Source organism: Triturus cristatus, chromosome 7 (genome assembly GCF_964204655.1).
Source record: "Triturus cristatus chromosome 7, aTriCri1.1, whole genome shotgun sequence".
Classification (NCBI taxonomy): Eukaryota; Metazoa; Chordata; class Amphibia; order Caudata; family Salamandridae; genus Triturus; species Triturus cristatus.
Window position 1 is genome coordinate 818,645,766 of NC_140590.1, and position 26,232 is coordinate 818,671,997.

The following is a 26,232-nucleotide window of genomic DNA, read 5'->3' on the forward strand; positions in this document are numbered from 1 at the left end:
GGATGTGGACGCGACCTCGAGGCTCGAACCCTGGTTTCCAGCTCCAAAGTCAGCAGGGCAGCCGACGGACCACATCAGGGCTCGAGTCGGGGTTACACGCAGGTACACTGCGTCTCCCCCTCCCCCCCCCCCCCCCACACTCTTTTCACAGGCTGGACGCCGCCCCCCTGCCAAGAAGCTGGGCCCCACAGAAATATGCTGAACGTGTCCCGGTGTAATTTTCAGACACCGAGACACGTTCAGCACGTGACGTCATGAGGTCATTTGCATATTGGCAGTCCCCCCACTTCTTTGTATAGGATTTGTGCTGAGCCATAGATAGTCTCTAATAACTCGATGCCCGCTAGGACCTCGCAGGAGGAGCTGAGAAAGTTTTGCAAGCCCTGGGAGGGGTTCCCGGGTCGCAATAAAGCGGACTGCATTTAAGGGGCAGATGTTGCAGCCTGGACCCAGGCCCTCCCCCGCCTCCTTTTATTCTCTCGTTTCCCCCTCTGACAGCTGGCTCTGGACAAAGACCCGCATACGCCCCCTCTGCTCCTCAGGGCCGCCTCCTTCCAGGATCATTGCTTGCAGTCTGCAGGGGCTATGAAAAGACATGAAAAAGTTACTTTTCGCTCTCGAAGCTGCAGTATAGGTAGATGCTGCCCTGCTGCAGGAGAGCTGGTGGTGTCGAGGGATCGAGGATGGCTCGAGGCTCCGGGGAGGCTGTGGGCTCGTACTTCAAGTGCGTCCTGAGCGGCGCTCAGAAAAAGTGACAACTGGGAAGCGGGGGAGGGACGTTTCCAACCAGGTTTAAGGCGCCAGTATGGGTGAGAGGTTTTTGGAAACTGGGATCCAGTGACCCCTGACACTGTAAGAAGGCACGTGCGTGACTCCAAGGCAGGGCCCCAGTCTCGAAGCAGCGCCGGCACAGGAGGCGCAGCATCCCTGGACTCTGCGGCACGGGTGGATATTCGACTTGAACGATGCTGGATCTAGTAACAGCCTTCATACGCTGATATTAATACACACATTCGTGTATACTGTATTAAGTTCCACAACACTGTTGCTCTGTATTGCAGTATGCTTTTAATGAAGTTTATAAAGAAAGAAGGAAGCACTGAATTAACCCCTTCGTGATTTCAACCTGTGACCCTGACGTTGCACCCAGATTTCCGCAGCAGGTACTTTAACCCTCTACGCTACTGACACCAAATGCCAAATCTACAGGTACCCCATGACAATAACCCCACAACAGATGGGAGAAGTTGTAACTATATTACCACGCCTGAGAGAACCTTAAATCAAGGCCACTTCGCGGCCTTGTCTTTCTGAGCCACTAACTCTGCCACGAGCCTCTAGGCGAGAGATTCTCCCGCCCTAGGAGGTGCCCAGCCACCAGCTGCCATCCCGTGCTGCCCACCATGGCCGTCTATGCCCTCACCGGCTTCTCCCTGGCGAGCCTCCTGAGCTTCGGCTACGTGTCCTGGGACTGGGTGAAGCCTAACCTGCTAGGGGACAGCGCGGCCGAGCACCTGGAGAAGCCCCCAAGCCCATTGGCCCAGGCACGGCCACCTCACATCATCTTCATCCTGACCGACGACCAGGGCTTCCACGACGTGGGCTACCATGGCTCGGACATCCAGACGCCCACGATAGATCGACTGGCGGCAGAGGGGGTGAAGCTGGAGAACTACTACATCCAGCCAATCTGCACCCCGTCGAGGAGCCAGCTCATCACGGGCAGGTGAGGCCAGGGAGAGCCCTCTTGGGGCGGGACTGGGAGGGGAAGCCGAGACCCATGTACGGAGCAAAGACTCCTTAGTGCGAGAGGCTGGGGCCCCGGGGTGTGGACAGGAGAGGCAGAGAGACCCTGTGTGGGGGACAGAGCGGTAGAGACCACTGGTTCTGAGAAGGAGAGGCTGAGACCGCTGGATATTGGCAAGCGAGGCAGTGACATCTCGGGATGAGAAGAGGCAACGAGCCATGTGTGTGGGGACGAGAAGCAGAGACCCCTTGGGCGTGGGCACCAGATACAGGGGCTATTGATTATGGGAAGGATTCAGGGAAGGAAGGGACCACTGAGTGTGATGAGAGCGGCAGGAATCTTAGTATTCTGGCAGGAGAGGCAGAGACCCCTGGATACTGGCAGGAAAGGCTGGGATCTCCAGACATGAGAAGGCGAGGTAAAGACATGTGTGTAACAAGGAGAGCCAGGGGCCCATGGCTGACACTGAGGCAAACATGCATGGGTGTGGGCAGGAGAAGAAAAGACCCCGGGTGTGAGAAGGAAAGGAAAACATGCCTGGGCGTCGGTTGGAGACTAAAAGTCCCCTACGTATAAACAGGAGGGGCAGAGGAAATATCTGGAAGTAGCCCCTACCATACATTTTGCTAAAAGCCCAGGACGAATCACCTATTTTAAAAAATGTTTATCATTCCTGCTTTGACCTTCCTCAGCCATAGTCAACAGACATGAGCCTTTCTCATACTTTCTCACCAACGCACGTTAACCTCTCCTAAGTGCCTGCTTTTGTACTAGAAAACGTAGCTCCAGCTGCTACTCTCTCTCTCCGTCTCTCACTTTCTCTCCGTCTCTTTCTCTGTCTCTCTTTCTCTCCTCTTACACGCTCCCTTTACCTCTCCACTCTTTACTGCGCTTCACACCAGGCGCTCGCCATCTCACCCTAACCTGTGCTCTGATGCACCCCAATAAACCTCCCCTATCCAGGCTAGAAAGTAACAGTTGTCATAGTCTGTAAAACGAGGATCCCTGCTAGTTTTTTGTGCAAATATGACTTTCGGAGCGCCAGGTGAAAGTATGATTTTGCCTTTTGAGTGCGCCCTTTCCCACGGCAGTACAATAGCGCACTTTTGAAAAACGATTTGCTGCAATTTGGTACACTCTTGTGGCGAGCTGAGAGCCTGAATCAGCAGCTGCATGCAGTGCCAGCCTTAATGCGGACTCTGTCCTGCCCGCTCTGCCCGGTGACACGTCGCTGTGCCCACAAATGCAGCGCACCCCACTCCTAGCCTGTGGCATCCACCCGTGCTAGTCCAGACACCTTTCCCTAGGCACCTCCACTCCGGCCCGTGTCACTCCTGGGCGTTATATTTCTGTAATCCCCCTTAACCCCACCCGGAAATTGTGTAAGTGCACCCAAAATGCTGACCCGCAGCATCCATGATGTTGCAGTATTAAGATCTATGCACAACTCTGCCAACGTTCCTCAGTCCTCGTAGGTAGCACTCATGCAAATCTAGACGAGACTCGCACACAGCTCTGCATCTCAACTCCGAACTGACTGAATCCATGCCGCGCCATTGCAGAATAGTATACAGCTCCGGTCAAGCATTTAAACTCTGACCTGACGTAATCCATGCTGCGTCATTACAGTATAACACGCAGCTCCGTCGATGCGTCTCAACTCCGAACTGACGTACTTCATGTTATAGAATTGCTAAATTCCATGCACAGCTATGCCAATACAAATCAATTCAATAACTGTTTACAATATTGTAAACATGTGACAAAGGACTCCCGGCAGTGGGCTAAAGTGAAAGAGACGGACAGACCCTTGAGTGCCAGGGTGCGGCTAGGTAAGGAGGTAGAGACGCCTGCACGTGGACGGGTGAGGCAGATTCCCGAGTGTGAGCCACCAGTGTGGGACTGAAAGTTTTTTCATGGTGTCAGCAGGACAAGATGGCTCGCCGGCATTGGGAGGGGCAGTAAAGCATGGATGTTGTAAACTATGGAGCGAGCAATTGAGACCGGTCAGGGCTTTAAGTGGGCCGGGTCCTTCTAAAAAGCAGGTGCTGATACGGGTCCCCATCGGGTTCTCAATTTTCGCCCTCACCCCCGATTAAAAAAATACATCTTAATTCTGCAGCAGTGCCACACATCACTGCCCTTGGTGTAACTTCAAAGAGACTCGTTATAGTTCTTTCACAGTCTCATCAATTCTGAATTGAAGCATTTTCCATATTCTATATAACAAAGCCATAGTTGTTGCTTATTTATCTTATACAACTAACAGCCATTCACAAAGCCAATAGTCCTGGCTTGTTGTAGGTGTAATGATACTTGTTGTATTATATATCTGAATGCAGCGACAGAAGCAGAAAAATACCTTTCAGGTGGCACACTATGCTAAACACAGATTTTAAGGTTACGTGTTCTTAAGCCATGCCTTCATTAAATCGTCCACGCCCCTTTGAGATACTCCCAAGTTTTTTCATCCCACTTAAAGCCCTGAAGCCGGGGCCGAGTCCACGCAGAGGCCCCAGCTTGTGAGTTCGGTAATGCTTTACCCCTTCTGCACACACACTCACACAGGGTGATCTCGCTTAATTGTGTTGAGTGGCAGAAGGGAACTTTTGATGACAGAGAGAGGGGATATCAACATTTGTGCCTGGGAGAAGAATCTGGTGTTTACCTGCAGGTGATCCTCGTCATGTGTTGCAAGATCAGCCATTTCTGCTGTTTCACTCACAGCGCTTTGCATACTAGAATTTCTAAACACACACTTGTAGGGCTACAAGTGAAACTACACGTTTCACAATGCAAAGTACTGACGGTTGAAAAGAAACCCTTTGTTGTGTTGAACGTGACATTGTGCCACCTGGTAGCCATGCACAAAAGTCTGTGATGGGATTATGTACATGCCTTACACATGGAAGGAAAAAAAATGTGCTAAGAAGCCTCAGCTTCTATGGACCTGAGGCAGTTACAAAATAACGTTCAGGTACATGATTCATTATTTAACCACTGTTTCTTAAGAGGTGCTCAGGAGCCCATAGTGACGTCAAACCTCGCCATCAGCTGGCCACTTCGCCGATGCACTCTATTCAGTTTGGAGAGGATGCTGACCTTTGTTCCAGTAGGTTCTATCTCTGGATAAAGTGCACTGTACTGATGACTCAGCGTGTTTGATATCGTGACCATGCTCTTTTGGCCTGGTACTAGCACTGGGCAGCCAGTACAAAAGATACTGTTCAGTCAGTGCACAGCTTGTTCTTGAACTAGTCGGTCAACACAATTGGTATTTTGCACTGATTGGGCACTGCGTGGTCAGTGCAAATTTGGGTACAGAGTTGCCTGTTCACTAGTGCAAAACAGCTGCCTTATTGGGATATGAGAAGTCAGCCAACCCTGTATGTCATGGACACTTTGGTATTTGGAGAAGGGGAAGGCGAAAGAGACAGTGTGCAGGGCCTTCTCTTTGGACCTAAAGCAACAAATAACATAATAGCAAATACCGGAAGGTGCATAAGCTAAAGGCTAGAATGAGAAACAGAGAAACAAAGAAAGTAACAACGAAGGAAAGAAATTAAGGCAAACAAAGGAAGAACTTGAGAAGAGAGCGAGGAAGTGAAAGTAGGGAAGACAGCAGATACCTTCAGTGATGTCATAAGCGCTCTAGGTTTCTCAGGGGATGAGGAGCCTGGTGGGTGGAGAGAGTGTTTTTATTGGGCGTGTAGTTGTAATTAAACCCTGCCTTGCTGCTGACTATGAGCTAATCAAACCACGCCTGCCAGCTGTGCTGTCCTCTCCAGGGTTCACCTCATGGAGCTGGATTTCGCTGGTTTTTAGTTAGGTACAAACGACAAAGTACACCCTGAAAACAAAGCCCCTCCAGACCTCGTAGGCCCGTTCTGAAGCCACGCCCTCATGCTGAGCTTCTTGATGGGGGTGACCCCCAGCTATCCCTCCAGACCTCTTGATGCAGCCGGGACAATGGCCTAAGCCAATGGTTGGGCCATCCGCTGTTGACTGGTCTTTATGAAGTTCAGGAGGTAGACTGCTTAACCTCCAAGGGGTGTGAGTTCCACAATGTTGGACCCTGTACAGAGAAGAAGAGTCTCTCCACCTTACTCTCCTACGAGGAGAGATTGTATCCAGAGACGCGTAACATAATCTTGTTTAAATATCACAAGTCTTTCTGTGAAACCTGTGGTTTGATTGCAGGATTCCAATGCACATAATGAAAGATATGTGCAAACCAAACGTAGGATCAGAGACTGCTACCAATGCTTAGGTACGTTAGTATTTTTCTTGGTAGCTTTAGGTTCTGTTACATTTATTTGTTGTTGTATTTGCCTGGTATGTTTTATGTATTACTATATATATTGTTGCTGTATTTGAAGTTATTGTGCACAATGACCCGCAGCTTAGAATCAAAGCAACAGTAAATACCCTGCTTGGCAAGAGGTTCCTGAGAATCCTTGGGTCTTGGTCCCTATTTCAGGGCTCCATGTTCCCATCTCAGAGTCCAGTGTCAGTGGTAGGTTCAAGCCGCTCACATTTCCTCTCAGAGCAGCTGACTACTACTTTCTGACTGTTCTTTGGAGCTTGTAAGCCAGCGAGACGAACACATTCCATATTTCCTGCCTGCTTTGCAGATGTGTTGTTGGTTTATGACACTGCATATTTTGTGGTGTTAGTGCCTTTGTGTGGATGAGATAATGCCCCCCACGATAAGCTCATAATAGGCCTATCCTTCGCTATGGTGGTGAGTGTTCCCACACCACTACCAGGGAAGGAAGCAGGGTTCAGGGGAAGAAGTTCCCACATGTGGTCACTGGCCACACTGAGCCTAGGAGTTCTAGGGGCATGTGTTATCTTGTGTCATTCTATTTATGTTTGTGGGGCACTAACTGCTATTATTGTGGCATCGTAGAACATTGTCTATCTGGGCTCCTTTTCGTGCTGATCTAGGAGGCCACCCGTCTAGATCGCGAGTTATTTGTGAGTGTCTGATCGCATGAGAATAATAGATCGCTTGTTTAATGTTTGGTGTAGAACTGGTTTGTGGAGGTTGGTGTGAGAGTAAGTTACTTTTGATCCTACATATTCTCTATTGCCACTGTCCTGTAGTGACGAGCTCCTGGTCCAACAGTTACAGATAGCATAGAGGAGAGGCAGGAAGCCCTTCAAGGTCTTGGGTGGTTAGTTGTTGTGTCCACAAGACTGAATTTAGTTACCTGGGAAATTATTTTGTGAGCTCCAATGTGCCTGCTGGAGGCTGTGCAGCATTTTCCAAAGAGATATATGAAGCTCTATTGAAGACTATCATATTTGTGGAAAATATATGATGTATTTTGGTTGGCTTTGTGTGGATATGCTTTGTGGTTCTCTGATCTCTCAGGGGTTCTCTGAGGGGCTGTTGAGGTATTTGAACAGCCGCGGGGGTGCTTTGATAATATGTAGGGGTAACTAATGGCATTGTGGGGGCAATGCCAGGGTCTGATTGGACTCAAAAATGGCATTTTCGCTCTATTTGAGAACCTCTTGAGGTTACAGGAGTGTCTGCTGGGGCTCTGACGGCTCTTTGAATGTCTTTTGAGAGCAGCGTATCAGACTGTTGGGGCCCTGCAGAATCCTTTATTTAGGGCTATGTGAAGATATTTGGAGGTCAACGTTTGGATGTTTAAGGCCGTTCAGGACCCAGGCGACTGTCTACTGGAGTCCAGGGACGGGTCTGGTAGGGCCAAGCCATGGATGATTGGAAGTACTTTAAGGTTACATTGGGGCTATGTGCTGTTATGGTGTTGACTGTTATATAACATTACGTGAGTTTCTTCTGTGGCTATATAAGGCACGGTTGAGGGCTGTATGAGGCCCTGCTAGGAGTATGCAAGTTTTATTAGAGATATGTGAAGAACGGTGCCACTATGTGATGGTACTTAAATGCTATGTGAAACACTTTTGGGGGTTGGGAACTAATGAGAAATTCTACTGGCACTAGGCAATAATCTGTTGAGCCCTATGGGATGGATTCTGGAGTTTCTGTAGGGTGTCGTAGCTTCAAATGAGATTCATGCGGGACTGTGTGAGGGTCAAGTGGGCAATGACGTAGTGTGCGTTGGAACTGATTGAGTACGTGTTGTGGTTATAATTTAGTCTTTTTGGGGGTATGTGAATGTCTTTCGAAAGTCTGCTAAGTGTATATGAAAATCGGTGGGGGGTTGCTGCGTGTTTCACAGGCTATCTGAGGGTCTGTGGTGGCTTAAGAAATATTCTCTTGTGACTAATTTATGGACGTTTAGACATTTTGTGAGGGTCTATTTTAGTTTTTAGAAGTTTCTTTGAGTGTCTTTTATGGCTTCTGTGAGAAATTATTTGGGGGCTATGTGAGAGTGCATTGAGACTATCCAATATTACTTTAAGCTATGGGAGTGGGGTAAGGTGGGTCTCTGGGCTGTGGAGGGCCTTTTGGATGTTACGTGAAGGTACGCTGGATGACGTTGTTAAAGTTTATTGGGGAGAGGTGATGTTTTGTTGGGAGCTGTATATGGTTTAGAAAGTACTTATAGGTATATTGTGTCTGATCGAATTAGATTTTAGTTCATGTTTTTATTTGTCCTTTCTTCTCAGATATCAAATCCACACCGGCCTCCAACACTCCATCATACGCCCTCGCCAACCCAACTGCCTACCCCTCAACCAAGTCACTTTGCCACAGAAGCTGCAGGAGGCCGGATACTCCACTCACATGGTGGGCAAGTGGCATTTAGGCTTCTACAAGAAGGAATGTTTGCCCACCAGGAGGGGCTTCGACACCTTCCTGGGCTCCCTGACCGGTAATGTAGATTACTATACCTATGACAATTGTGATGGGCCTGGCGTCTGCGGCTTTGATCTGCATGAGGGTGAAAATGTAGCCTGGGACCAGAGTGGCAAGTACTCAACGCTCCTGTACTCACAGCGGGTCAGCCGCATCCTGGCTGCACACAACCCCCAGGAACCCATCTTCATCTATGTGGCCTTCCAGGCAGTACATACACCACTGCAGTCCCCCAAAGAGTACATCTACCGCTACCGCAACATGGGCAACGTAGCCCGTCGCAAGTACGCCGCCATGGTGACCTGCATGGATGAGGCAGTGAAGAACATAACTTGGGCTCTCAAGAAGTATGGCTACTATGACAACTCTGTCTTGGTCTTTTCCAGTGACAATGGTGGCCAGACATTCTCTGGTGGCAGCAATTGGCCTCTTCGAGGACGCAAGGGTACCTACTGGGAAGGTGGCATCCGTGGATTGGGCTTCGTCCACAGCCCCCTACTGAAGCGCAAGCGGCGCACCAGCCGTGCCTTGGTCCACATCACAGACTGGTATCCCACACTTGTGTCTTTGGCTCGTGGAAACCTGTCCGATGCAGAAGGTCTAGATGGCTACAACGTGTGGCCTGCCATCAGCGAGGGAAAGCCTTCTCCAAGGACAGAGATCCTTCACAATATTGACCCACTGTATAACTATGCCAAGTCTGGCTCACTGGAGGAAGGACAGGGTGTATGGAATACGGGGGTGCAGGCATCCATACGAGTGGGGGACTGGAAGCTCTTAACAGGGGATCCTGGCTACAGTGATTGGATACCCCCACAGACTCTAACCAACTTTCCTGGCAGCTGGTGGAACCTGGAGCGACTGACAGATGGGGTGCCCAAGTCCATATGGCTCTTCAACATTAGCGCTGACCCCTATGAACGCTATGACCGATCTGAGCAGCGTCCAGATGTGGTCAAGGCCTTGCTGATGAGATTGGTCCAGTATAACAGGACCGCCTTGCCTGTCAGGTACCCAGCTGAGGACCCCCGGGGAAACCCAGAGCTGAATGGGGGTGCCTGGGGGCCATGGGCTAGCGAGGAAGAGGATGAAGATGGGTGGGGGGAGGCTGATGGCCTTCTAAAGAATAAGAACAAAAAGAAAAAGTGTAAGATCTGCAAGCTCAGGTCATTCTTCCGGAAACTGAACACGCGACTCATGTCTAACAGGATCTGAGCTTGCGTCACAATCCCCGGAGCTGAGACGAAGCCCTGACTGGGCAAAGCTGCTTAGGACCAACGTGTGTCACCTGCGGGGCGGAGAAGTCAACATACATGCTTCAAAAGCACATATGCATTTGTGCAGAGTCCTGAGTGCGCTTGTGTAGAAACGCAGGTTTGTCAAAGGTTCAGGCATGCATGACTTGACGCAGCACACGTCCTGTGTTGAGGCACAAGTGACATGCTCAGAAGTACACGTGACTTTCTTAGACCCATGTGCCATTCTCAGATAGATGCTGAGGTATGAAGGACATACATAAACGATGTGACCTACTAAGACCAACATGGTGCTTTTTGAGGCACTAGAAAGGGATCTAACATATTTAACTTGTGTGGCATTCAGAGGCACACATGACATATGCTTGAGGCACACATGAAATGCCAAGAGGTACATGTAATATCTTGACAGTTTCACCCAACACTTGTTAAAATAAACGCACACACACACACACACTGAGAGATACGTGGAAGTGAACAAGAGTAAAAAGTGAGGGTTGTGTGACACGCCACGAGAGGCAGATCTGGGTAATATGAACACAATCTGACCAGAATGTTGACACTGCAAGAGTTTGTTGATACATGCTTAGGTACCCACGCTAAAGTGTGACATTCTGGAAGGCGAATTGCAATATGAAATGGACACACTGCTACATTCTGACATGCACGTAGCATGATATGGTCAGTAACAACATACATATGGCCAGTTCATTAGTGATACCCATGAGGAGACATGTTCTCTAGCAACACACAGAACTAGATATCTGCTGTTTCTTGGAGAGCGATGACGTGTAGAAAGAATGAAATGCTCACATGTAACAGAGACGAAGGTAAGAGCCTGGTCGCATAGAGTGAGATAGATAGGGAAATAGTCTTCACTAGTCACCCGCTCTGTCAGATAAAGTTACTTATTTTCACAGAATAGTTTCTGTGGCTTCCTTTCCCTGAGTGGTCTTACAGAGCATCTGCAGGTGCCAGTACATGCACAGCCCATATGTGCAGATAACACAATGAACAGAATGTGTACACTCTGTCTATGTTGAAACCTCAGTTCTATCTAGATATGAAGCAGGCAATAAACAAACATGCAGTCTTTCAGCAGACTATCACCCCTGTGTGGTCTGACAGGGGTGCCCATTAGAAAAGGTATACACTCGTTCTCTTGTTGGGCACCATCAGTGGCAAAGATGGGTGCTCACTCTGACAGACACCAGCAGCCACATCCAAGCGTTTATGATGCCTTGCTATGGCCTCACCTTCATACTTATACTTTATCCCAGGTGTGCTTATAACAGGTAGAGGCTCTGGGCGCAAAGGTGTTTGAAGGGCCAGGTAAATGAATTTGTATCATTTGGGTGCTCCCTCTAATAGCATCATGCTGATTTTTTAGACCATTTGCGGTAGTGAACTTCCTACGTCGGTCTGCCTGTATCACTGCCCATGGCTGATGCAATGGAAATGGGGTGCTTTGATTGTTCTTTCTGTTACCGAGAAGACCAGGAAGGCTTACTGAGAGGTGTGAAGCAGGTATGTTAGAAGCTTTTCTGAGGCCTGGTTCAAAAATGTCACGTGGGGCCCCTCTTTGGTTTTCTGGTAGCTAAGCTAGTGCATCTTGTTCAAAGTAAAAACAATGTACTGAGGCACATTTACAGGTACCTGAAGTCCATGGCACCAGTTAGTGGAGACTGAAATTACCTGCCTCGTCATCAATAAATCAGAAAAGCAGGTGAGGACTACATTTGTGGGATATATAAATACATTTGGAAGTGGCAAAGCAGGCTCTGAAAAGAGCAGGCATAGGGCAAGCAACCCTGGCTGCTCCCTCCTCGTAACAGCCATGATGTGAAGGATGAAAAGGGACAGCAGAGTGCTTCTGGTAGATCTCATGCCACAAAAGAAATGTCTAGGCTTATAGAAACACTGGTTTACAAACACCCTCCTGCCAATTTACTTGCACCAACCTGCTAATACAATTCTGTTTTTAATTAAAAGCTTGGCTTGGTTTCCCTTCTTTTGAAGCTGTCTAGTGTGGCAGTCAGAGTTACACTGTGACACTGTAGCACTCTCGGAGCCCTTTTGTGGATGGGAAACAAAGGAACAAGGGGCAAATGTACTGTTTTTTCATGCACTGCAGCACAGTCACCAAAGTTGCTGCATTGCATTGTGTGAAAGGAAGAAAGCAGGACAGTGTCATATCTATAATGCTATAGGGCTGCTGCTGTCTCACTGAGCGCTGGTGCACTTTCAACCACCTAGCACCGCACCATAGTTCAAAGGAGTCTGTATGAGTATAACATAGGTTTTGTACTGGAAGAGTACCCTTTCAGTAAAAATACTATGCTTAGATTTAGTTTTAACCCTTTGACAATTTGTGTGCATGCCAAGTTAGAAATGTATGGAGAAAAAAAAAGCTTTTCTTCTTCCTTGTGCCTCCCTTGAGGATGTGTAATTTTACAACCCAAAGCCCTGTTTACAAACATTAGTAGATAGGGCTGTGCGTCCAAAAACTATAGGTGGTTGCATACCAATGCCCATGTACCGCCATTGGGATGACCCCTTGGTGCAAAGTAATGCCATGCCTGATGTTTTACTCTTAGGCAACTTTCCAGCATAAAAAATGTTGCACTGGAAAGTATATACCAGATCAATATGTTTTGCCGGTTTGCATTACTTTTGGTGAATTTGCACCGGTGCAACATGTTGATAAATGTGGCCACTTATTTTGAAGTGCACGCCCCTTGTATTAAAGTGCGTTTTCCTGGCTCCAGCTTTCAGATAGTTTAGGGAAATGGGTAATTACGGGTTGAGCAGTGTCATCACAGGCTAACAACTGGGATTCTTGAAGCCCAACTCATTATTTCTCTGCCTGGAATCCATGCCAAAAGCCCAAGTTGTTACAGAACTCTGCCCCTCAAGAGACTGCATGCTGTGCAGCAACTTCCACATGTGCTGTTCCTTGCTGGCATAAATGCCCGTGCCATGAAAGACATGTCCCATTAGCATCCGAGTGGTTATGTACAATTCTTTTAGATTGCTTGACCCGTGCGCATGCCTCGCTCAGTACGACAGCTCTCAACTCTTCAGGGGAATTAACTTTACTGTCCAAAGAAGTCAGTCAATGAAAGTCATCTGACTATCCAGCTCACGACTGTCAAGCTATTGTCAGGCGTGCGATTCTTTACTAATTGTTCTCCTACATTGGTGTAGACCACGGATGGTAACCTTGACGAAGGGCCTGTGTCACCCTTGAGATTGCCATACTCATCTGAAAGGTTTGATGCTTTTCTTGCATAGATTGATCTTGCGTTTTCCTCTTCTTAAAAATATGTTGTGATGGATTATGATTCCTTTGTAAGACTGGGTGACCCTTTGATGCCTTTCAAAGCCTGACTATTCTTGATATCTTCAGCAGGCCCCCTGCACAGCCTTTTATCTTGGTACCTCCCACGCCCATATGTTACCTGGTCTTCTGTAGATCACAGGAAGATGATCATTCCTTTGCTATGGCCTTGAAAAGGATCAGAGAGTAGATTTAAATCTACAAACGTATTCATGTTATTTCTTGAAATGGAAGCTCTATCATTGGGCGCTAGCCGGTAGCAAGAGGTAAGATAAACGGCTGTTAGTGCACGTTCACACTGACCTCCCCATGACATTGTAGGAAGGCGCTATTGTGGCCCTCCTTACTTCTTACCTATATCCTGCTCACCAACACAAATTTTTCTGCCCACCTTATTTTTGTTTGGGGACATTCCACCAATCTACCGCGGATTGTGGAGCTTGGAAAATTGAAATGTTGTGCAGGTCTTACATGGCACAGAAATGGCTTAATGGTAACTCCAGCTTTCTTCAAAAAGCCCTCAGTCCTGATGCGATTGTAATTTATGAACACAAATAAATTGACCATTTTCCATTTTCCCTGGTCTAATAGTGGAATTTCATGTGTGAAATTTTACCATTTTATGTTTGGCCATCTTTGAGATTTCACAATCACCTTCTGTTTCAGAGGAACCTCAAAATCTAGGTGGTTCAAAGGCAGTCCTTTAATTTGGCATGTGTGTTCTTTAGTTTTTCTACCTGCCTTTGTACTCAGTAAGGGCCTAGACACTTTGACACGTCAGAACACTTTTACTTTTATGTGCTTTTGTTTCTCTACGTGCCTTTGTTCTCAGGCTGGTCCTCAGATGTTTGGCACATTAGAACACTGTTGCTGTTGTGTACTTCAGTTTCTCTACATGTCCTTTTCTCAGGCAGGTCCTCGGATGTTTTGGCATGTAGAACGCTATTTCTGTTGTGTGTTTTCTTTTCTCTACGTGCCTTTGTTCTCATCTGGTCCTCAAATGTTTGGGCGCATTAGCACACCATTGCCAGTGTGTTCTTTAGTTTCTCTACATTGCTTTGTTCTATGAAAGGTACTCAGATGTTTGGGCACCTTAGAACAGTGTTGCTGTTGTGAAGTTTAGTTTCTCTACATTCCTTTGTTTTCAGTCAGGCTCTATGATGTTTTGGCACGTTAAAACACAGTTGCTGTTGTGTGCTTACATTTTTCTACATTTCTTTGTTCTCAGCCTGGCCCTCAGATGTTTAGGCGCATTATCATATCACACCATTGCCTGTGTGTGCTGTAGTTTCTCTATACAGCTTTGTTCTCAGTAAAGTCCTTAGATGTTTTTGAACTTTAAAACACATTTGCTGGTGTGTGCTTTAGTTTCTCTATGTGTCTTTGTTCTGGACTTCGTCCTCAGATAATTTGGCAAATTATTCCACCATTAACGGTATGTGCTTTAGTTTCTCTACATGGCTTTGTTCTCAGTCAGGTTCTCAGATGCTTGGGTGTGTTAGCCCACTGCGGTTGTGCTTTAGTTTCTCTGCCTACCTTTGTTCTCAGTCTGCTCCTCAGATGTGTGGGTGCATTATCACACCATTGCCGATATGTGCTTTAGTTTCTCTACATGGTTTTGTTTTCAGTAAAGTCCTTAGATGCTTTTGAACTTTAAAAACATTTGCTGGTATGTTCTTTAGTTTCTCTATGTGTCTTTGTTCTGGATTTGGTCCCTAGATATTTTAGCGAATTATTACACCATTACCAGTGTGTGCTTCAATTTCTCTATATGACTGTTATCAGTCAAGTCCTTAAATGTTTTGGAATGTTAGAACACTGTTGTTGTTGTGTGATTAGTTTCTTTACATGCCTTTGTTCTCAGCCTGGTTGGTCGTCAGATGTTTGGGAACATCATCACACCATTGCCGGTGTGTGCCTTCGTTTCTCTACCTACCTTTGTTCTCAGTCTGCTCCTTAGATGTTTGGGTGCGTTATCACACCATTGCTGGTATGTGCTTTAGTTTCTCTACGTGGCTTTGTTCTTAGTCAGGTTCTCAGATGCTTGAGTGCATTAGCCCACGGTGGATGTGCTTTAGTTTCTCTACCTACCTTTGTTGTCAGTCTGCTCCTCAGATGTTTGGGTGCATTATCACACCATTGCTTGTATGTGCTTTAGTTTCTCTACTTCCTTTGTTCTCAGTCAGGTTCTCAGATGCTTGGGTGCGTTAGCCCACTGTTGATGTACTTTAGTTTCTCTACCTACCTTTGTTGTCAGTCTGCTCCTCAGATGTTTGGGTGCATTATCACACCATTGCTTGTATGTGCTTTAGTTTCTCTACTTCCTTTGTTCTCAGTCAGGTTCTCAGATGCTTGGGTGCGTTAGCCCACTGTTGATGTACTTTAGTTTCTCTACCTACCTTTGTTGTCAGTCTGCTCCTCAGATGTTTGGGTGCATTATCACACCATTGCCAGTATGTGCTTTAGTTTCTCTACATGGCTTTGTTCTCAGTCAGTTTCTCAGATGCTTGGGTGCGTTAGCACACTGCGGTTGTGCTTTAGCTTCTCTGTGTACCTTTATTCCTAGTCAGGTCTTTTTATTTTGGCAGCATTAGCGCACTGTCAGTGGTGTGTTCTTTAGCTCTTCTCCGAGGCTTTGCTCCCAGGTTCTTAGAGGTTTGGCATGCTGTAGCACAGTTCTGCTGCTGTCTGCTTTGGCTTCTCTTCAGGGCTTTGGAGTCAATGAGCTCCCTAGAAGTTTAGCGCGCTCTAGAACATTATTGTTGGTGTGTGCTGCAGCTTCTCATTCTGGTCCTTGGTGTGTTGGCTGCGTAGGCACAATGTTGCTGCTGTGTGCTTTGGCTTCTCATTTAGAGGCATTTTAACAAGGAACAGGGAAAATTAACGCTAAGGGCGCATAGCGTTAATTTTTTTAACGCCCGCTATCACTGGATAATATCGCCTGGTTATCGCGTCATTAACAACGCTAACCACCTAGGCGATAAAGAATCCAGCGATAGCGGCATTTTGGGAGGTTATCGCTGGTAATGCAGCGATAAAAATACAAGGATAGGGATATCCTTGTTGATAGCCCATGGTGGACTTAGCCATGTAATCCACCTCCCATTGGATTACATGGCTAAGTCTGAAAATTAGCAGACGTAAAAAAGCAGCGTTAACCGTGGTTAGCGCTGCTTTTTTGGTCTCTAACAGGGTTAGCGTGAAGCTTAATAATAGGAGTAATGTCGCTTAGCAACATTTCTCCTATTTTTTTGCTCTGGAACGCCCACTTTGCATCTCATTAGAGCTGCAAAGGGAAGCGTAGTGAAAAAGGGTGCTAACATGTGATTTTGCCTGTTAGCACCCTGTTGTTGATAGGGCGATATTTTTATCTCTGCTTCTTTGGCTTTTAAAGCCAAATAAGCGGAGATAAAGCCCTTGTTAATATGCCCCTAAGCTCCCTATAGCTTGGTGTGCGTTAGCACGTTGTTGCAAAACAATAAAAAAACAAGCCAGGAAATTAAAATTCTTAATTACCCCGGACCAGAGTGTACGAAAAACATGAATAATACTAGAGAAATATAAAGACCCGATGCAAGAGAGAGACATCTTCATGCCTGTGTAATGCAAAAGTATCTCTTAGAGAGTGCACCACTGAGTAGCTCTAAGCAAGGCAGGTGGCCTGATCACGGCCTAAGTGCACTCCTCGAGTTCTGGGGTGGATATTACCACGAGGATAATGTCCTACCTTGGACCGCGAGCAGGAATTGTAACTCTAGTCTAGTCTCATCAGGCGCGCAACACCCATTGGACTCAAAGGGCTTCAGCCCCCCCCCCCCCCCCCCCCCCTCGTGTGTGGCAGCCCGGGATGAGACAGCTTCCCGGCGCACACACAGCCGCACCCGAGCACTTCACAGGTCTTTAAAAGACCATTTGTATGTTAATGAGGCCTCGCTGTTGTTTCACCGCTTCTAAGAGCCCCTGCAGCTCCACTCTGCCTATTGATTAAAGTTTCAGCCCCCCCCACCAAATTTTTTCTTAGCAACCCCCCCCCCGCCCCCCCCCCCCCCCCGAAATTTGGCTCTAGTTGCGCCTCTGAGTCTCATGACGACATTTGCATGATCCTAGCACGGTCGCTTTATCTCCAGTTGCTCGCGTTCTTTTGCTGATAAAAACACGGAGAGCTTTAAACAGGCTTAATTAACCTCGATAGCAAAACCGCACATTTATGAGATATCTCTGACTCCTCCACTGCCTGGGAATTCAAGCTGGATTCCACGTCGGACTTGAGTCGGTTGTTATGTTCAAAGTTCACCACTGTGTGGCGACGTTGTTCCGCTGATTTGTGCAGCCCACGCGGTTTCCTATGTGAGCCAATTTACCTTGTTCTGGAATAACCTCTCTCCCGAAAACTACAATTCTTATGAGAGTTCTCATATTGTGAAACTGTCTTTTTATACACATTATTTACAGTCACAGCCCTGTGGCTTCGTCGCTTCGCAAGGAACAGCGACTGCTATTGCCAAACGAAATGGCACCGATTTCCTTAAACTTGAAAAGGTGAAATCTAGACGGCCGCGATCTAGAGGGAACCGTTTTCAAGACCCGATATGTGGAATCGCCGTACCTCATTCGGATATTTTAATGCACTGTTTTCTCTATTCATTGGCTTCTCAGATGAGAGGGGGCGGGGCTGCGTGGTCAGGTGTATTGCACGCTGAGGCATCAATGTGAAGATGTAGAGACATTTTGTGCCTGAAGACTGTGGTAGAAATGATTGAAGCTAGAACCTATGCCTGGGCTTAGTTTTTATTACACCAGCATAGCGTCAAGTCCAATTGTCAAGCTCCGAGCACCGTCTATAATATTCTTTCTGTCTTACGCTGACTGTGCAGCTTCTCCTTGTTGGAGAGGGGTCGCAGTAAGCGTTTGGCAGGAATCAGGGATGCCCTTGACAGATGGCAAAACAGGGTTCTTGTGAGGAAAAGCATCGTGGAAGTCACGCTTTTGCGTGAACAGATGCCCGTACACAGCCGGAGTAAAACCTTGTTCTTGTGAGTAATACGCAGGAGTAAACCATGCGACTTCCCAGCCATCTACTCAACGCCGCTGCACTTCGGGCACAGCACTTGGCATAACGGGGTGTTCTGTTGGTTACTCGGGATGTACAGTCTCTTTTGCCCCTCACAGCAGCCTTGAGGAGGAGGCCTTGGGAGCAGAGACTGGGGGGGCAGCAGAAAGAGGAACCTGAAAAAGAGGCGAGAGTAAACGAGACACCAAGAGTCTCAGTGAGCGAGGCATGGGAGAAGGTGACAGACGGCCAGTGGTGACACTGAGAGTATTTATGGACGGGCAGAGAAATGGCTATCATTAGTGCAGCAGGTGCAGTGATACCGGGGCCTAGGGATGCTCAGGTGCCCACTGCACTACAATAAGGCTGCCTATTACTAACCCTCTGTCGAGGGGGCATTTTCCTTCCTGGCGTTGGGGCCAGGCACCCTTGTCACACCACTGAGCGTGTGACAGTGAAGAAGAAAGAGAGGTGATGATGAAAGAGAGCCTGGGAGGGGACAGTGAGGGAGAAAGAGAGGTGATGATGAAAGAGAACCTGGGAGGGGACAGTGAGGGAGAAAGCATGGAGGGAGGATTCAGGCAGAGGTCTGAGGGGGATGGGCTGATCAGGATTGTAGAGCTGGGGCAGTAGGGAAGCAGTCTCGTATCCAGTGAAGTCTGACAAGTGATAGAAGCACTTCCAGCCCTGGCACTCTGGTAGGAACTCTTCCCCGTTATCTACAGGCACATCCACTCTCCTGCACATCATCTGGCTCCTTCTGATCTGGCCCGTCTCTGGGTGGGGGGTGAGCGGAGTTGCTGGGTTGCGAAAGGCCCCATGGCAATCTATGGACTAATATTTTCTTCTCCCTTCATCTTTCTACTGTATACGAATCAAGTACCCGACAGATGTCAAACCTATAGGTTTGAATCCTATAATGTTATTTCCTGAAATTTCCAAAATGTAAGATGGTGAAACAGCGCGCCCACATGCTTATGGTACGGCCACTGTTTTTACATCTGAACCATAGGGAGCATTCTACACTCATCACATCAATCGCTTCTGGTAACACCTACATCAATTTCAAAGTACTCTGCTTGGTACAGGGAGCTTACCCTGGAGATGGACCACACTGATTGACAAGTTTGATACAAGTTATGTCAGATGACTTCTAGTGCTTTACAACAAATCAAAGTAAATGATGATACATAAACATGTTCTGTGCCAGGCAACCAGTGCTTAATTAGTAAAATAATATGGGCTGGTGCCCAAACATTTTGCTCAGAAGACACCGTGGGCACTGAAGAAGATTGTGGGCCGAATGCCAAGGCTGCATAGTCTTGATTCACCCTCCTGCTTCTTTAATCCATTATCAGATACTCCCTGCCTCTTAAACTCGCTCTTGCATGATCTTTTTCATCCCGCTTTCTCTCTCTTGTTTTGGATCAAATTCTGTTGAGGGAAAATAAGTGTTGAGCCCCAAAAACAAGTACCCGTGGGCCTGAACTGCAAGCACCGTCTCAAATGAAGCATTGCACTGGTAAATCATATTCTGTGAGTTCCATCAGTTACTTACGTCAGGGTGGGGGAAGATGGCGCTGCTTTCTAGCTGCACAACTGTAGAACGCACGTCCCACTTTATCAGGGCCAGCAATGGTGATCGGAATTGTCGAAAAGCCGCAAGGACATGTCTCTTCCCATCCTAAACGGGCTTTATGCCCAAAAGTGGAGACAAGAGCTCGACGTTCCACACAGGTAAATTAACTCTTCACAAACATAGCTTGCTGCATGGAGTAGCCACGAACCCCTGAACAGCTCCAGCAAGAGATGGCAGCCAGGTGTTAGCTGCTGCTTTATACCAGCAGGCAGGAATGATTTGTTATCAGTCCATATGCTAAAAATTATTTTCCTGCACATTATTAGATATGTTCTGTTGTTACACACATATGTTCTGCATGACACACTTCTATGATTTGCAAGGTCTGGAAGCACTTTCAGAGTGTGGGTGTTCCTATGGATTTGGGACCCCAGTGTGTATTTCCGAGTCCCTTTCATGTTTGCTAAGGGTAGTATTTTACCAAATCCCTAAACATGGGAGTAATCCAGACAGCAGACGTTTGCACAGGCAGTTCAGCATGGCACGGACGCACTACCTCTGCAACAGAAGTTCATAGTTTGCTTTGCATAATGTATATAGCGCCCCGTTTCTCCTCATCCCTTGTTAGTGTGAAGCGACCTGTGTTTTTCAGCTCCAAAATGCCCTCGGCGCTAAGGTTCATACTCGATAACATCTGAAACATAACATAACAGTTACAGCTATCCTTTATATGGTGACAAATGAAGGCCAAATACATGAAAATCGCAAGATTCCACTTCAAATGAAGTCCACTGCCTAACTGTGACCAGCTACACAACACCCACCCACAATGCAGCCACAAATGAGGGCTTAGCCTCAACACTGCGTGCATTGTGGGTAGAGCCGAGTGTTGCTGCCAAATCGTGGGACACAGATGTTCTGTGTTGATTCTGCTGCTCGTCGTATCTGGGGGTGCTTGTAATTGTGTATAATGTGACTGCAGAATAAATAAACAGTACACTTCGTACCTGTGGGTGTTGTTTGTGAGCCGCACCGAGGAGTTTGTTGGCCTATAGCCGGGGACTTGTTGTATAATGCTCGTTGTTCCGAAGAGTTATTTCCCCCCGGGCTGGGTTGGCGCCAAGGGCGTGCCGCACACCATGACCCAGGGGTCGCCATGTCGCTGCAGGCGCACGAGGCAGAGGTCTGGTGTCTTATTGGGCCACCTCCGGTCGGACGCGGCAGCCTGTTGGTGGAGCTGCACTGACCAATAGCGGAACTGGAGGACGTCCTTACAGTACGGTTCGAGGGCTGGCAGGTCTGGGGCTGTGGCAATGACGTCAGGGTTGTATGTTAGCAATGTCAGTGCTGCACCTGCTCCGTGTACGGTGGACGCTCGTGATGTTGTTGACCGTACCGTACCTCATCAGTGAGTGAAGGAAGATGCACGTGCTTGTTCTGAGTGTGCGGGGGAAGCTTACAGGGCTGCTGCCTGCGCTGCTCGTGTACTCTTTTGCTCCTGTAGAGGGGGTTCACGTAGCCCACAGCTAGCTACAGAGCCATAGAGGTCATGCTCTTTGTGAAACGAAAACGTGCATTGCTGCTGACTTTGTGCTTGGCCTGCTCCTTTCTTCATTGCACTAGTTATGCATGTGTGTGAGGGAAGCTTGCGACTTTGCTGCTTGTGCCATAGCTGTTCAGTGCATGAGGGATGGGAGCCCTGTCGCTCCCCCTGTTCTCTGTGATGGAAGCTTGCATCGCTGCTGCATGTGCCATAGCTGTTCTGGCTAGGAGGGGAGATAGCCCTGTCAATAACCCTGTTCTGCGTGTGGTTGAAGCTTGCACTGATGCTGTTCATGCTGTACTGAACAATCTGTGATGGATGCATGTTGCTGCTCTGCTGCTGCTTGGTCTATCATAGTCCTGTCTCTGAGGCGAGTCTGTTCCACTGTTGCATGGGCTACACCTGTTAGACTGGCGAGGTATGTTTCCGTTGCTGCTGCCTACGTTTTGCTAGTTATGTGTGTGAGGCATCCTTGCACTGCTGCTTCTGCGACTGCACTTGTTATGCATGAACTGAAGGGAAGCACACACTTCTTACATTGCACCTGCTATGTGGTGAGAGGGAAGCTTGCACTACTGCTGCTTGTACCATGGCTGCTCCACATGTGGGGAAAGTTTGCACTGCAATTCCCCTTTGCCCAAAGATTCCAGACTTTTTACATGTGTCTTCTCCCTGTTGGAAAGGATTTCCTTCAGTGAAAACCTGATTGAGTACAGGGCCTTCCCTACTGACATACCTGCCAACTCACACGGTGCCATCGTCTGCCACACGGTATTGGCGCCCTTCACACGGTCTTCCGTGAAGAGCCGATATCACACTGTGGCAGGGAAAACGAGCAGAAAACCACTGTAAATAGTGTTTTTCAGCACGTTTTCAGAGGCTTTGAACAGCCAACGTCAATTAAGGGGTGTGAAAACACCCCAGGACATTGGCAGAACCCTCAGCAAGCTTTTTATTTTTTTGGGGAGGGGGCTTGGGGGCAGGGTGGGGTTCAAAAGTGCCTCTTAGGTACTTCTCGGTATGAGGCCCACCCTCTCCAAGGCCCCTCCCCCTCCTCACAATGTAAGATTTTTGTGCGGGTTGGGAGGTATTTATTGACCCAGCATAAAGGCCTGAGTTAATGTCGAGCTTCAAGCAAGGCCAATTTAAACAAACATTGGCAAAGCAATAGCTCTCGCCTACGAGGAGCTCTTGGCTTTGTCAGTGTTTTTTAGTCATCGCATTTTTATGGTCTTGTTGTAGCAGATCTGTCACCAGACAATTATGTGAGCATCACTAGGGAAGGGCTTTTAGCTCCGCCCATATGTTGGGCGCCAGGAGTACATGTTTTGATTGGGCAGAATTTGTGTGCTTCCGCAAAAAAGTGCTTGCCCTCCACACAGCTGGGATCAGTTTGTTTATTTATCCAGCTGCCTCAGGCTGAACTTTCATGGGAACATTGGAATGCTATTAAAGTGTCTTAGATAACTAGATTCTTTGTTTTTGCTGTTTTTCTCTGGCAGCCTCACAGATGAGAGAAGGGCAGTCATTAACCTACGTGTATTTTTACCTTTGGTTTGACAGTGCAACTATACCCTGACCTTTTAACCTGCACAAATATTATTCTGCAGCTTCAACACAAACACATATCTATTATCATGCTATTAACTTGTAATGCTTCACATTACCACGCACATGAATTTAAAGTCAGACCTATTGGGATTGCCAATGTTTAGTCTTTGATTTTAGTCCTGCTGCACAGTAGCTGCGCACCTGTGCAACATGACTGAAACACACTGAGAAAGCCAATATCTCTCTTGTAGGCCAGACCTATTGAATTTGACAATGCTTGTTTCTTAAAAGTATACTAGAGACTGCTTTGCATGCCCCAAGTTCATTGCAAAGTCCGATTTCCACCTTCACAAGCGCATCAAAATAGCACTGCCTAATGAGGCCCAGCCTGCACACAGAGGCACCACAAGACTAATGGGGCACATTGAGCGAAGACCAGCTGTAAACACAGGCCTCACTTTGTTCTGGATTTAGGTAGAGTGGTGTTACAACTGTGTTTTGTATTCCTTAATTCAATACTTTGGGGCTTATTTACAAGCCCCTTGCACTGCTGGTGCGTCACTTTTTCCCATATTAAGTGACACACCGGCGGCGCAAGGGGCTTGTAAATAAGGGCCCCTTTGTTCCTAAAGATGTCTAGAGAAGGCATCCGCCACTTTGGAAAAGCCAGCTCACCTCTGAGGTACGAGTCACCGTTTTCTTTCTTCGCTTGCTTCCATCCTATTGGCTGTTGCTGCTTTAGTTATGGGTTTCTTGTGGAATACAATTCTTCGCAATTTTGTGGCACACAAATATGTCGCAAAAGCAACACAACTTCATTAAGTTCTTTTGCATTGGAGAACACATACAGACATAACAGTCTGGTGCAAACAAATGAATCTGCTTCTAGTGACCACACCGTCATCCGCTTCATTCAACACGCATACACAGACGTCACCCAAGAATTACACTGACAATTTCATTGTGGGTGAAGAACTGCTGCAGGTTTATTTCATACAACATAAGTATGACGATAAATGGGTTATCTTACGGGCGATCCAGGGCAAGCAGCCCCTCGCTGCTCCGCCCGCCTGGTGAGCCGGCACGCACGGTGGGTCGATGCCCGGCAGTGTGGCACATATTTATTTTCAGATCATCAACTGGGTCACGTGATCTGTTTCCTACTCCCGCCCCTTCTGACAGGGGCGGAGCGTGTTGTGGCACACCCCCGGTTGGTCAGGCCCCCCAACCGCCCGAAGGACTAACGGGGCGCCGTCGCGGTCTTCCCAGAACCCCCTTCGGCTCGTGGACCTTGGCTCGGGCACCCTTACTGTGTCGGACAGGGGTACCCTTACTGTACCGCCTGTCGCAGAGGTACCCTTACTGTACCCGTCTGCCTCCAGATCGCCCTGTAACTCCGCATGCAACGCAAAAGAAAAAACATTAAAACATTCCAATAACGCGCTGTCTCTGCCACACAGGGTAAGCGGAAAGGGTGGGAATTCGCGTGTCCGGGCAGGAGCGGCGCGCAGGAAGCAGAGGAGGAACTGGGCGAGAGGGACGCCTATGTAGGGGGGGCTAGCCTCGCCCCCCTAACAGCCCACCTCCACCTGCACACTCATTGGGAGATCTCCTCCCTGGGCGCGGCCTCGCGCGCGAGGCAGAAGAGGGGGGAGGGGGAAGGCTGCGACGGGCGGCCACTAGAGAGCTGCCCTGCTGATGTCCCACTGCGTGGGACGCGGGCAGCGGCATAGTGACCACACCGTCATCCGCTTCATTCAACACGCATACACAGACGTCACCCAAGAATTACACTGACAATTTCATTGTGGGTGAAGAACTGCTGCAGGTTTATTTCATACAACATAAGTATGACGATAAATGGGTTATCTTACGGGCGATCCAGGGCAAGCAGCCCCTCGCTGCTCCGCCCGCCTGGTGAGCCGGCACGCACGGTGGGTTGATGCCCGGCAGTGCGGCACATATTTATTTTCAGATCATCAACTGGGTCACGTGATCTGTTTCCTACTCCCGCCCCTTCTGACAGGGGCGGAGCGTGTTGTGGCACACCCCCGGTTGGTCAGGCCCCCCAACCGCCCGAAGGACTAACGGGGCGCCGTCGCGGTCTTCCCAGAACCCCCTTCGGCTCGTGGACCTTGGCTCGGGCACCCTTACTGTGCCGGACAGGGGTACCCTTACTGTACCGCCTGTCGCAGAGGTACCCTTACTGTACCCGTCTGCCTCCAGATCGCCCTGTAACTCCGCCACAGCTCTGGGGAGGCTACAGTCGCTGCCAGAGCCCCCCCCTTCCTCCCTTTGCTGTTATATGTGCCCTGCCCCTGCGAGCCAGCTTATAATGGGCTAAATTAGGGGTCCTGTTCTGTAACCCGTAAAAGACGGCATTAATTTGCAACATTACTCAGAAGCCCAGGGCAGACGAACAAAGGATGTCTGTTGGCCCCACTGCCGTAAACTTAGACGTGACTGGTGTTCCTAACCTTCTAAGCGATGCCACAGCAGATCATCCTATCGTAATTATGGGAAGATCTAGCACCTGCATATGGAGCCAGAAATGAACCATAGCTGAATTCGTCAATCCATCCATTCCCTTCATATCCTAGCACAAAGGTTTTAATTTCCACTCTATCTACAAATGTGATGTATAGATAGCGTCATGGTTCCTGAGTTGCTGCGGCTACTGCGAGGATTGCATGATTTCTCGGCTGGGCAAAACCTTTTTAACGCAACTGCTAATCGGACGCCTTTATCATGACTCCCAATATGACTGACTGAGCTGCCGAAGAATACATCTCTCAGCTCGGGGACCCAAATTTGTGAATGTTTCCCAACTCCCTGGCTCCAAGAAAGGCTGAGCGAGAAGAGCAACACCTAAATCTGTTTCTCACGCTGGGAAATATGGCATTGGTAACAAGGCATCGGTGAATTAGGCACTTATGGACCTGCAATCTTATTAAGATTTTCAATTGGCCAAATTAAGTGCCTTCCTGGCTTGTAATTGTGTTCCCAACAGCTACAGCACAACAAGCAGGGTGAAGGCAGCGTGTGAGTCAGCCACTTTACCTACGTATATAAACACAAGCTGACATCACGGGTATATAAATTTGCTTCCTGTCACAGTGTATTATCCTATTGTTTACTGCAAACTGACCCATATCTTAGCAACATCTCCTCATTTTTGCCTTTCTACTTGCAAATTAAGCTACATTAAATTGGACGATAGAGTCTTATACTAGTCCCGCTGTCCATCCCAATCTTTTCCTGCTCTCCACTTGGGACAGCGTATCCAATTGCCTCGCTTGTTGAATAGAAGCTAGCTTTCGGACTTTATTGCTGCTGGAAAGGTCAATAGGTTTGCCTACAGTCCTTG

The 26,232-nt window shown here is 48.0% G+C and overlaps 1 protein-coding gene across 1 annotated transcript; it reads left to right on the forward strand.

Annotated features, from left to right (window-relative positions):
- Nucleotides 1-1,245: 1,245 nt before the first annotated feature.
- Nucleotides 1,246-11,793, forward strand: ARSI (arylsulfatase family member I). The gene is made up of 2 exons (XM_085617722.1): nucleotides 1,246-1,726; nucleotides 8,357-11,793. Exons 1-2 carry the CDS (start codon nucleotides 1,404-1,406, stop codon nucleotides 9,759-9,761), a joined length of 1,728 nt encoding a protein of 575 aa, XP_085473848.1. The 5' UTR covers nucleotides 1,246-1,403; the 3' UTR covers nucleotides 9,762-11,793.
- Nucleotides 11,794-26,232: the final 14,439 nt, after the last annotated feature.